This window comes from Colletotrichum scovillei, assembly GCF_011075155.1.
Source record: "Colletotrichum scovillei strain TJNH1 chromosome Unknown Contig00007, whole genome shotgun sequence".
Classification (NCBI taxonomy): Eukaryota; Fungi; Ascomycota; class Sordariomycetes; order Glomerellales; family Glomerellaceae; genus Colletotrichum; species Colletotrichum scovillei.
Genome location: NW_023336265.1, coordinates 2,824,798 through 2,837,790, shown reverse-complemented (window position 1 = coordinate 2,837,790; position 12,993 = coordinate 2,824,798). Strand labels below are relative to the sequence as shown.

At 50.8% G+C, this 12,993-nt stretch overlaps 4 protein-coding genes across 4 annotated transcripts; 3 read left to right on the top strand and 1 right to left on the bottom strand.

The window, feature by feature from the left end:
* Positions 1-767: 767 nt before the first annotated feature.
* Positions 768-1,984, bottom strand: HER10_EVM0004268 (uncharacterized protein; the record flags this gene model as incomplete). The annotated part of the gene is made up of 3 exons (XM_035473918.1): positions 768-1,134; positions 1,190-1,677; positions 1,748-1,984. The coding sequence occupies 3 exons, from the start codon at positions 1,982-1,984 to the stop codon at positions 768-770; spliced, it is 1,092 nt and encodes a 363-aa protein (XP_035331406.1).
* Positions 1,985-4,173: 2,189 nt separating this feature from the next.
* HER10_EVM0005735 (uncharacterized protein) lies at positions 4,174-5,353 on the top strand (the record flags this gene model as incomplete). The annotated part of the gene is made up of 3 exons (XM_035475340.1): positions 4,174-4,341; positions 4,399-4,512; positions 4,568-5,353. 3 exons carry the CDS (start codon positions 4,174-4,176, stop codon positions 5,351-5,353), a joined length of 1,068 nt encoding a protein of 355 aa, XP_035331490.1.
* Positions 5,354-6,104: 751 nt separating this feature from the next.
* Positions 6,105-10,772, top strand: HER10_EVM0009806 (ankyrin repeat protein). The gene is made up of 5 exons (XM_035479279.1): positions 6,105-6,277; positions 6,341-6,479; positions 6,547-6,804; positions 6,862-7,499; positions 7,566-10,772. The coding sequence occupies exons 1-5, from the start codon at positions 6,220-6,222 to the stop codon at positions 10,544-10,546; spliced, it is 4,074 nt and encodes a 1,357-aa protein (XP_035331742.1). The 5' UTR covers positions 6,105-6,219; the 3' UTR covers positions 10,547-10,772.
* Positions 10,773-11,618: 846 nt separating this feature from the next.
* On the top strand, positions 11,619-12,209 carry HER10_EVM0007665 (thioredoxin; the record flags this gene model as incomplete). Its single annotated transcript, XM_035477214.1, has 3 exons — positions 11,619-11,641; positions 11,760-11,864; positions 11,939-12,209. The coding sequence occupies 3 exons, from the start codon at positions 11,619-11,621 to the stop codon at positions 12,207-12,209; spliced, it is 399 nt and encodes a 132-aa protein (XP_035331609.1).
* Positions 12,210-12,993: the final 784 nt, after the last annotated feature.

Sequence of the window (12,993 nt, the reverse complement as noted above, 5' to 3'; positions counted from 1 at the left end):
GCAAGCATGGTACATACTAATCACTTGGGTCCAAACGCCTTGGCAAGATGCAGAAGAAGGCTAAATAGGTAGATCATGGGGCCCTTCAGCAAAATTTGAGCTGCAATGTAACCTTTGACTCTTGCAGCTCCTCTTTAGTCTCTCGATTTCAGTGAAACCACCTCGATCTTCTAATCGGAAGCCTTGAAGGTCAAGCAATCAGACTCGAAGATGGTGCTTCTCTACCCTGTCTAGATCACCAATGAGACGTTGAGTGTTGAAAGCGAACGTTTGCTGTGGCGTTACAGCAACAACTATCTTGATGGAGGCCTTTTCCATGCCGCAGAAATATCAGAACTGTTGCTTACTGATCGACATCACCAGTGCCACATCAGTTTTTGAGTAGGGGTGCGCGTAGACTGACCCGGAGAATCGACACCTCTCAAAGTAACTTGCAGGCTTAATTATACAAGACAAATCGGGCCAATAGTCAACGTGGACTTGGTCATAAGATCCGTGATCAGAGTCGCCTCCATTCTCTGTTATCTTGACGTTGGTGAGCTTCCGTAATTAAGGTCGACCCTTGAATAACCCAGACGCGATACTCATTGTCTAACTGCAAGCTCATTGCTCCGCTTTCGCTGCCTGAACCTGTGCTTAGTATCCCCATCAACAGCAACTGAAATGTGGGCTGAAATATCAAGGGTCTCACCTTCAGCTATAGTGAAAAGAAAGCACCAAGCTCAATATTAGGGTGATTATATTATGAATGGTGGCACAAGAATACTTTAGATAGAACCTGTCTCTACAGCATCTTGTGACCGCTTGCGAGCACTGTTTTCGACCTTGATCTCGATTGTTTTAGTGATCCCTGAGTTGAGGGTATAATCAATCACGCCAAAATCGCGGGTACTCCTATCTGAGCCATCGCTCACATTCTCCGGCGGAAAGAGCGACGATCGGCTTGTGCCGGACTCCCTCCGAACCTGTAACTTCACTCTCTTTCCACCGCTCCATACGGAGGCGACCTGTGTTCCATTGCCTCCAGCTGAAGGAAGTCGTTCTTGGCTTGAATTCCGTCTATTCGCAAGCCGAAAAGATGAATTCTCATGAGTCGTTTGCTCATGCACGAGGCGGGATGCCAGGATGTCAATGCTGCAGTGAAAATTAGTCTTTCAAAGTAAGTCAACAGGTCAAGAGCTACACTTACAAGATCATCACCGGAAACATGCACTCCAGAGTGTACACAAATCTGTCGATCTGGCCTGCCACTGTCCGGGCTTGCTGAACTGCCGGCTGGAAAAAGTAGGTGACTGCTCTCGTAACTCCGATCAATGCCAGGATTGCGAGGCGGATTTCTGTGCTTCGCATCAAATGCTGGAAGAGAGTTGGTGCGATTGATGCCCCTTGCGATATCGACTTCGCCGCGGCAAACTTGCGCAGGAGGAAGAAAGCGCTGAGACACTCAAGCACAGCTAAGGATGAGAAATAGCCAACATGGAGACCGTTGATGGTCGGCATTAGATCAGACTCTCCGTTCACGAGTATCTTCACCCGAGAAACCAGTATCATCATCCTGAGAACAAAAATGGTCCCTATCACTATCCAGAAAAGAGTCATGAAAATGATACGGTCGCGGCTGCGCAGAACGCGGGTGAGAATAGCATAACTGTAGAATGAAATGCCTGCTTCTTGAATCTGAAGTTAAATTAGATTGAAGTCTATCCATGTGAGCCTGAATTGAAAAGAAAATGCAAACGCGGCGTACCATCCACATGACATCCGCAACAGCAGACGCAACCGCCGTATTCAAGATGGGGTAGTCTGCATAGAAGCTGTAATAACATAACCCATTTGCGATAGAGCCTGCGACAGAAACAACAATAGGTATAAGTGATACGGGCGAAAAGGCTGTGATGCCAGCAATGATGAAGCCAAAAAGTGTGTTGGCCACGCCGATAGTGCTCAAGATGGCCCAGCTTGTCTCGAAGTAAACGATGGCCATCGCGGCGCCTTGGGTTGCAGGCGCATATGCAACTTCGCAGGGTCAAAGCTTTCACATCACGGCCTCCACATTTGTCTTATACACTTTGTGATGCGCGACGGGCGCAGTCAGGAACATAGAACGCCCGCTACGCCCCCCCCTTCTTACTGCAGAAAGCTGAATCTGTTACGTAGACACCATTTCCGGATCCTTCTCTTGCGCTCCAATGGCTCCCTTCCGAGCCACATCTTGGATTTGTGGCTGGCATCAGGATTCGACGCGCGCCAATGAGCATTGCGGAGGGCTTGGACTAATACCGGTTTGTGGGGTGAAAGCTGGGGTAGACATGAATGATCGCCTAGAACATGCGCCTATTTCCCCAGCTTTTGTCCGCTCAACGGCTTGATTGGTTCCCCGGTGATTGTCATCATTGCCATCACTGCAGGGTCGTATCACCACCGTTGAGGCCGGTGGGATATATCTTTCCCCGCCTGCGGCCTTCAAATGAGAATCTTTTCACGCCTTCTCAACTCGATTATACAGTCGTACAGTTGCCTGAGGCCTTGTTGACGTCCCTAAAACGTACACCATGTCCCTCCAGATCCATGCCCATGCATGTTGGATCACACGAGAGATGGTTCACGCGTGTCTGGCAGTTTTGCGCTAGACAAGTTACATACAACCTTGGAGACAGGAAGGGAATAGCGAGACCATTATACCCAGAATCTTGCAGGTTGAGTGGCAGCCAACAGAGGTTGGTCAGACGACTCTTTGACCTTTTGTCCAAGCATGGACGTCTTCTAGAAAGAGGTTTAGGCAACCGATCGAGGAATTCGTTCCCCTCCTGCGGGCACACCTTCCCAGCAAGGGTTGAGTGGCCGTCATCTTGCGTGCCTCAATACCAATGAGGGTAATGATCGTAACTTTTCAGCTTGACGGGCGCCCCGGTGGGGATATTTGCCGGAGCAAGAGAAGCGGTTAATATCACATCCTTGTCTACAAGACTCTGAAACGTCAAGTTACACCTGCTTTAACCTCACAACGTAGTCGTACAGGTACGCCTCGTCTTCTGAAATTGGCGGGGTAGAGATCAAGCAATCCGAATTGGGCCGCTTCTTCCTGCATGATGCATCTTGGCCACATGTTTCCCACATGGCAATAATATCGGCACGCGATTTCCTGCAGATCCTTTTACCGGTGAGGTTCGCATAGAAGACTTTTCGAAGAAGGTTATTGCCATCGCTTACGCACCACACTCTTCCGCCATCTTCCACGAAGGCACCTACTTTAAATTGTGCTTGAGGTCAGCTCGAGCTGCGCCACTTTCCGACGGCTGTGTTTGATAACAAGACACACTCTCGTCAATTCATCTACGACTCACTTCTCTTCCAACAAGAAAGCATCTTCAAATTATACAGCATGCTACTCTTTACAAAGCCTATGCCTCCAAAGATCAGGAAGAAGAGAGCAAGAACAGGTATGTAGTCACACGGGTACCGAGGACGGGATGGAACATATAGCTGACAGTGTCGACATATAGGTTGCTCTAGCTGGTAGGTGATCTCATGCCTCGGCTGATTGGTAGCTGCTCACACCTTCCCAGCAAAGAAGCGAGAAAAAAGTGCTGCGAGCGGAAGCCTCGATGCACACGCTGCACCGAGAGAGGGTTGGAGTGCATCTACAACCCTGTCGAGCCACGTCGCAGCAAACATGCCAACGGGATAGCCTCGAAGACACCCCGTAGTGTTTCTCCCACGCAACACTTTAAATCGAGACGATCTTTAGAGGCTGTCTCAGATGGCGGCTTCACTGAACCTCCAAGGGATGCTCACTCTACATCAAGTCACTCACCCCCTGAGACACCAGAGTGGGCCAGCTTCAGCCAATTCGACTTCCGTGACAAGCCAGTTGATCAGCTCGCAAGTTTTGATCGAGAGAGCGATTCACTGAGTAGCTCACGGTTCGACTTTGTTCCGCTTAACGCAGAGTTATCCCAGTCCAGCACTATCGACATCGCGTCCCTGCTGTCTGGCCTCGAAATACCGCAACCATCATTCTCAAACCTGACAGACTGCGCTCACGAAAGGAAACTCATTCACCATTTCTCCAGTGTTCTTTCTCATTTGATCGTCTTCACGGAAGAGCCGGACAATCTATTTCAGGGTCTCATTCTGCCATTATGCTCTGATAACTCACCCGTCCTGCACGCCATGTGTGCCTTCGCCAAGGGACATCTTGAGTATATGGGCGTGCAAGATTCCAAGCATTCTTCAAACTACAGGGTTCTTGCTGCTGAGGGTGTCTTTCAACTTGTGCAGCAGAACTGCCGGCAGGAAGAGGTTTTGGCGGCAACCATGCTGCTCGTGTACTACGAATCTGTGAGCATTCTTCCATAAAAGGGCCTTCAAGATAAGATCGATGCTAACCAGTAAAAGCTCACCCTGACAGGAGCAACCAACATGGTTCTTGAGCACCTCAGAAGTGCCTTCCTCGTCCTGAGTTCGATTCCACTGTCCAAGAAAACCCGCAGTATCTTGTTCCTTGAAAAGGTACGTGTTTTGGCTCCTATGGTCTCACTGGCGCCATGACTAATTCAACGAAAAGGCTTTCCAATTCTACGACGTCATCACTGCCCTTTCTTTAGGACGTAGTCCAGTCTCTACTGTGCCCGCAACTGAGCATGTTTACTCCATGGCATCACCTTCGTCCAAGTCGGCCCAAAATGGCCCTGTTGATCCACTTCTCGGTATGACTGGCAATCTGTGGCCAGTTCTTTACCGTCTCAGCACTCTCAAATCCTTGAAAGGGGACTTGGATGGCGCGGTCTCCAACAATCAACCAGCCAAAGCCGCCGTTCTTCTGATGGAGTACGAATCCACAGTCAAGGCAGTACAAAAGGCTCTCCAAGACTGGGCGCCTCCGGTGCAGTCAGACGAGGACTTTGAGTCCTTCTGCGATTCGGATGCCCAGGGTGCATTCCGCGCCATGGTTCACAACTCAATGGCATATCGTCACGGTGCTTTGGTATACCTGAACCGGTCGATCCACGACCATCCCGTCGACCATCCTGCGGTTCAGGAAAACTGTCATCTTACTCTGGAGAACTGCGTTGCGGTCATCGCCTCTGGTGGGCCGGTCAATGCGCTCCTCTGGCCTTTATTCGTGGCAGCATGCGAAGCTATCACGGATCAGGACCGGGGTCTCGCAAGGTACGCTTTTATTGAAATTGAACGAAGGCAAGGCATGATCAACATCGAAAGAGCTCGTGCAGTTGTCCTTCATCAGTGGGCTGCTGCGATGTCGGGAGAACTTAACGGCGGCTGCAATACGGGCGCTGAAGCGTGGAGGGAGGTTGCGGGGAGTATGGGAATGACAATTATTTTCGGTTAGATCGGGAACTTAAAGGGGGCATAAGGATACAGGACACTCGTTTCTTTTTCATATTTACCTATTTGTAGACACCATAATCACTAGACCCTAATTTAAACTCAGACGCCATAGGAATAACTAATTGAACGGACACTATACACGACCTGCACATGGCTCTTAGGCACAGATGACTTGGTCTAGATATTGTTGATGGTGGCTCTCCGAAGTCGAGACCCAAGTGGGCGGCACCTGTGCAACCCCGGTCCGGGCCTTTGTGGGTCAATCTCAGACGGGACTCGGGACCGGGCCGCAAACTAGATCCGTCAGCAATCTGCGGCCCGTCTCTGTTTGCCTACAGACTTGGGCCAAGGACTGAAGGAATTCATGGATAAGTTCTTACACACCCATCCTACCTGGTCCTGAACTCTCAATGCTAAAAATTGACTAATGCTCCCTCTTCTTCACAGGGTAATCTACGCGCCCGGAATGTCTCGGCGCTTAGCCACCCCCATTGATCTGCCTCTTGACCAAACCCTGCAATCCAATGGCGTAAGCGCAAACCTGAGATGAGTCTCCACTACAACGTCAAGGCGACATCGCGCAGGCCTCCGATTCCCACCCTCTCGATTTGTCTAACGGCCCGCGCCTAGTGCGGCTGGTGGTATGATCCGCCTCTCGTTGACAAGCGCATACGTAGTACGCTAGTTGACTTCGAAATCTCGCCGTGATTGGTTTGTCTTTTCCAGAATGGTGCATCTTCATGCGGTTGCGAGGCGTTCAAGTGGCCGTCTTAGGTCCCTCTTGACAGGGCTTGAAGGTATGTATGACCAGCGCAGTCCCAACCTTTTCAGACGTAGGCGACCGTTGTCGTACTCTTGCTGCTCAGTATGTGGTGCAAGCAGTCAAAGATGGACGACCAAAGGCCTGTCCGGCTTCTCTCCTTGGGTATGTCTTCCAGTTCATGCCACTTATCTTTATGATCATCAACTAATATACGCGCCATGGTAGATGGCGGGGGCATTCGCGGGCTCTCCTCCATCTTGATTCTAAAAGATTTGATGCGCCATGTGAATCAAGATCGTGATCCCAATAGCCAGCTCCAACCTTGGCAAGTCTTCGATCTCATTGGAGGTACAAGTACGGGCGGGTGAGAACAGAGTCCGCACCTATCTAGATGGCTGAGGATCGTAAACTCTGACACGTGTTTCCCAAAGAATTATCGCTATAATGCTCGGATGCCTTCGCATGACGGTCGATGAGTGTGAAGAGGCGTACATTCGTCTTGCAAAAACAATTTTCAAGCCGAAACGATGGAAATACAACGCTTTCAGCCGTGGTGTCGATTTCTTCTCCGCCAGCGAACGGTACGACTCGTCCAAATTGGAAAGTGTGGTCAAAGAAATTATCAAAGCACGGACGGGTAGCGAGAAGACCCCATTGAGTGATTTTACAGAGGACGGTGTCTGCAAAGTGTGAGAAGATGGATGCAAGACGACAACCGCCAGAAAGTTGAGCTGACAATGGAAAAGATTCGTTACAACGGTTCAGACAGATGACAATGAGCTACTTTTGCTGCGCTCGTATGAAACGAGGCAAGAACTCGACAAACACTCCAAACAGTTCCAGCTGTGGGAAGCACTTCGCGCCACGTCAGCTGCTACAACGTACTTTAAAGAATATCGTCGCGGCAATGCCGGTTATCTGGACGGCGCTTTAAAAAGCAACAACCCCATTTTCCAAGTCCGTCAAGAAGCTCGAGACCAGTGGCCGGATAAGGAGGCATTCTTAATCAGTATCGGAACGGGCACCAAGCCGTCGGTTCCTCTCAGGGGGAACCTTATTCACCTAGCGAGAACACTGACCAAGCTAGTCACTGAAACCGAGGAAACCTGGAATCGATTCAGAGGGTCACATAAGGATATGTTGAAAGACAGTCTCCTGTTTCGCTACAGCGTCCCCGAGCTTGGAGGCGTGGACCTGGGAAACCACAAGTTGATGGGCATGGTCCGCACGAACACGGAACGCCATCTGCGAGAAGCGGCAACAGAGAAATACGTCAGGGCATGCGCGCAGAAGATGGTGGATATTGAGTCGGATGATTTCGTGAATCTGCGCATGGGAAAATCCAGAGCGCTGCGTTTGGAAGATCTCTCAGAGCAGGAGAAAGGTGAGTAACGAGATCGGCCCTTTCGTGAACCGAATTACAAGAATGCGGACGCTGACTCAATAGCAGACTGCTTGCGAAATCTTCATGCAACCAGTGGAGATTACGAAAGTCAGAGGCTCGGTATCGACAAGCCCGTCCCTGGAACGTGTCAATGGTTCCTTCGACACCCAAAGTTTGTCAACTGGGAACGAGGCTCTGCCTCCTCTCTTCTCTGGGTGACAGCGAATCCTGGATGCGGAAAATCAGTCCTATCCAGCTTCCTTGTAGACACGCTGAATGATGAGAGTAGCCAGCCCATTGTCTGTTCGTTCTTTTTCAAAGCTGGCATCGATAGTCGTCGATCTTCTCACCAGGCTCTCTGTGTCCTCTTGCATCAGTTATTCGTCACTGTCCCGGACTTAGTACAGGCAGCTATGGGAGATTACTGCAGCAAGGACGTTCCCTCTTTCACCAAAGACATCGAAGCACTCTGGGCTATTCTCTGCGAAGCTGTGAGTCGTCTCGGCAACCGGAAAGTCATATGTGTCATCGACGCCCTGGATGAATGCTCGGATCAATCGAGAAACCGTTTCATCAATCAGCTCGTCATCGCAGTTTCAGCCAACGGTTCCCTGAGTTCTGTCGGTAACCTGAAATTACTCGTCACGAGCCGACCATGGCCAAGCATAGAGAGCCGCTTCTCCAACTTGCTATCTATTCGACTTCGAGGTGAAGATGAATCGCCGGCGCTGTCTGCCGATGTGGAGAGAATGATTGAGCATCGAGTGCGAGAGCTCAAAAGATCCTCATTTCTGTCCAAAGAAGCCAGCTCCCTGGTCGCCAAGATCTTAACCGAGGGAGCCGATCGGACGTTCCTCTGGGTTTCTTTGGTGTTTGATGCCATCGAACGGCTCCAGTCGCGAAAACTCAGCTCAATCGAAAGGTCATTAGAGTCCTTGCCAAGCGATCTAGACCAACTTTACGACAGAGCATTAGCAACATTCGTCGACCCCGAAGCGTCTTACAAGCTGTTGAGTATAGTGCTGGCTGCCAAGCGTCCACTTAAGCTCGATGAGCTGAACGTGGCCCTCAATTTTGAAGAAAACACAATCTCAATCGAGGTTTTGAGCAGAGAGCTCGAGCCTAACATTGAGCACACCATCAAAGAACTGGGAGGGTTCTTCATTCGGATTATGGACTCAACGGTCTTTCTGGTCCACCAAACGGCGCGAGATTTCCTTCTTTCTCGTGGAACAAACCTCCTTCAAGAGCAACCGATCCACAGAGTCGACCTCGAACTGGCCAATTTCAGCCTGGCGAGAACTTGCATCGGCTTCATTCAGCTCGAGGGCTTGCCCGTAAGGCCCCAGCGTCCCATGACAGAAGAAGAACGCGTGAAGTCGAACGAGATTCTATTAGCCAAGTTACCAGGCTGGGCGAAAAGCTTTTATGTATATGCCTCAGCGGAGTGGGCGTCACACCTCGGGGGCGACGAGGTTTTCAAGTCTACGTCTGCCATATATGATGCTGTCCGCACCATCTGCGACTCTTCTAAACCATATTTCGGTGCTTGGTGGTACCTGCACGTCGATAGGAAGTTCTTTGCCGGTAGTGGAAAGCAACGTCCCCAGTTCGGTGATTGCGCCGGTCGTTGTTTTGCTCATTGGTCAACAATGAAAGGCTCTCCGGCCGCTACGCGGGGCTTGCTGGAGTCGGGAACGAGCGCGCCAGGAGAATTGGATGCATCTGGATACGACCTCCTTTACCACTGTGCTTCCCGTAAAGATGAGCAAGCTCTTTGGATTCTTGAGAATACCGATCATGCAACATTACATCTGCTCAATTTTCTGGAGCGCACAATTTCAGAAGAAAACTGGAAGATGTTCCAGCAACTTCTCCATACGCAAGTACGAATCAAGCTGCCAGAGCATGAAGCACAAGCGAGATTTCATTCTCTCACTCTACCCGCTCTCAGACAACCCAAGTTCCTGGAACCTCTCCTGAACAGAGGCCTTACCATTTGTGGCAAGGACTTTATGGCAGCTGCGGAAAACGGATGCCATGAATCCTTGGCACTTCTAATAGACCGCAGGTCCCAGACCATTGAAGACTTGCCACGGGTTCTCAAAGAAGTGCTGGTTCGGGCGACAGAACTGGGCTACCCGCGTTGCCGAACGGTGGTTTTGAGACATCTTCCTTCCGACGCCGCCATCGGCCTTGACTTGTCTACGGGTTTGTTAGAAGCCTCCTATCGAGGTGATCGCCACAGCATTCGTGAGCTGGGTGCCATGGGGGCCTTGGACCAGGGAAAGGGTCTTGCCTTCAGTTGCGCCATAGGAGACGCAGAAACGGCAGCGGCGTCCATCAATAGCATAGCGTACCCCCGCGAGGTTCTTGTTGAAGGTTTATCGACGTACTACGACAGCCATATGGGATCTGAGTTGAAAGAATCCTGCTTCAAAACTATAGGGAACGCTGTGGCTTCTCGGAAGAAGCTCTTTGAAGGATTCAGACTTGTTCCGATCTTTGGTAACTCCTTCGAAGATGCCACACAACTTCTCGATCTATTTTCGGCCAAGGGCATTCTTGTTTCCCGCCAGCGGTTTGTCGAGGTGACAGCAATAGTGGTTGCGATGGATGACCGCTTCGGCTACTGGCTGGCACAAGCCGCCAGCAAACTTCAGAACGACCCTACTTTGGTAGCCAAGGACTTTTTCATGCTGGCATGTTTCTGGGGCAAACCCTCTCTAGTTCAGTTTGGGGCTTCTGGCGCTGTCGATATCAACAAGCAAGATGGCTCCGGACTTACTCCTCTCATGGCAGCGACAGCATCCGGTAGTCTAGAGGTTGTGAGACTGCTCCTGGAGAAGGGTGCTAATCCAGACCAGCGATGCAAGGCACTGATGCCACAGCGAGACACCATGTCAGATGTTGAATGGGAGTTGGCCAGCCTGTGTAGCCATTTTGCGAGAGGGCTCGGCATTGAATGTATGGAGGGCAGTCCTCGTTCTCTCGCTAAGCAGATGCGCCAGGTAGAGATCGAGCAAGTAATGGACGATCTTGGATGAATTATGCAGTCGAGGTTGTGTCCCTACAGTTTTAGACTGAGAGACTTGAAAGTTGACAAGATTCGACGGGGAACTTTGTCACTTTGTCACTTTATAACATTGAATGTGACCCGAGGTTCTGGAATTCATTGAATGTTTGTCGTAACTGCGCCCTACGATGCGACTTGTCATGCAGGAGTAGGGCGTTGCGCGATTGGATCTGCAGCGGGACTCGGTAATAGGTAGCAAGGATTATTCAGCCTCAGAAGACGGCATCGCACCAGGTTTGGCAAAGAATGAACTAGATGGGGGCGACAGGTCACCGAGTAATCGCCGTCTTCCAAGGATCAAAAGCCCGACCTGGGGTGAATCAGCAAGGCAATGGGCGAAAAGACGCAATTCGTAACGAGAGACCTATCGGTGTTTGAAGGCAATCTGGAAGGTGCGTTGTGAAATCATCGCGGGCAGCGACAGCCGAGCTGATTCCTACGCGACGGCCGAGCCGTTACCTCACCATAAGGTAGGTACCTTACCGCAGGGGAAGAAAATGGAAGCGACCCGGAGGGGTATCTACAGGAAGCAGACCAGAGATAATAGTACTTGTGATTCTATGGGAGCTACCACGCAAACGCAAGTACATGTGTATCGGGTGCCCCGCGGATGGACGCATCTCGCGTCATCGACCCCCTGTACCCCTGACAAATCAAAGAAGGAAATTTACTAGCAGCGTCCATGTCGCTACCTAGGTACCTTACCTAGGTGCTTAGGTACCGTACTCCGTACTCCGTACCTTACCGGTAACGCGCATTCCACACAATTGGGAAGCACCAAATCCGAGCTCTCCTTCCCGTTTCTCAGGTCTGCTCCCGTCAACTTCTGCTGCATTACACTATCAGACAGTCGCCCATTGCTTGCCCAACCACACGCGTTCCTCCCCCCCTCCGAGGTATATAGTTTGATTTCCTCCCACGTCACCGCCCAAGTGCCCCTCCTACCATCCCACATGTCTACCAGACTCTTCCGCCCTCTTCAACGCATCGCGACATCTTCACTTTCTACCACATATCGAACCTTTCACTCTACATCGCCCAACATGGTTGTCCACAACGTCCGCAAGTGAGTTTCAGCCCACCCGTCCACGCTTCTATGCCGGCCTTCAATCTGCATGCGCCATAGGAAACTAGGATCTGCCACAACTCTGTACATGAAGCTGACCATTTTGTTCGTGATTCAGCGCCGAGGAGTGGAAGGCGACCCTCAAGGACAACGACGTCGTCCTCCTTGATTGCTTTGCCACCTGGTGCGGTCCTTGCAAGGCCATCGCCCCCATCCTGGCTCAGTAAGTAACAAGCCTTCCCAGTTGCCAAAAATTGCTACATGAACCAATCTCTGACCACCCTCCTTCTCCCACAGGGAATCCGAGAAGCCGGAGAACCAGGGCATTCACTTTGTCAAGATCGATGTCGACGAGGTCCCCGACGTGAGCCAAGAGCTCGGCATCCGTGCCATGCCTACCTTCATGTTCTTCAAGAAGCAGGAGAAGCACCAGGAAATCGTCGGCGCCAACCCCCCCGCCCTCAAGAAGGCCATTGCAGCTGTCGTCGCCGAATTCCAGGAGGAACAGACCAAGGCCAAGGCCGCTGCTGAGAAGCCTGCCGAATCAACTGAGGCGAAGCCGGAGTAGGGAATAAACGTACTTGATCAAGAGGGGGGCAGGATGGGAGACAGCTATGCCGTGTGGAGCTGGTCCGCAATTTAAGATACCAAACAAGGAAAAATAAAACAAAGATAAATCTCAAGACTTTCAAAAGGTCCAGGCCGGGAATCGTGTTGTCGCTCGGCGTATGGAGATAAGAACATCACGCAGACGTCGTTATTCCTCTCGAGGACTCTAATTTTATACATGATTGTGTTGCAGTGGTGCATTTCCTTGAGCATCAGCGTCTGACATGGCTGCGTAAACCATCTGACCGCCTGCTGCGTCTCTCTGATTGAAGCGCGGCAGCCTATCTATTTGAATGATCACTAATCTGTCATAGGGATGGCGGACGTGTAGCGGCATTCGTCGGCTCTTGGCGGTCGGTTTCCGCTCTATGGCCGGGAGGTGACTCAAAAATTGAGATAAAAAAAAATCAATAGGAAAGTTCCTGACCGATGGGCCCCGCGCCGGTTTTCGGCTCGGCGTGGGCGGGGACACTTGCCCGCGGGGAGGGGGGGCGCCCTGAATCGACAACATGGTGTCAATTGGGAGATAAACATGGCGCGATAGTGTGAGTACATGTAGACACAAGTCACCAAAAGGCGTTGGTTGACATGTTTAAAGCTTCAAGTTAATCCTCCTGATTGATACATAATTCCTTGAAGCTGGGCATATCTAAACTGCCCAATTACGTTCAAAGATAAAGAAGCCTGCAACCAACAATACCTTCATCCAGGTACTTACTTCTATATATGCCTATACATCTCCG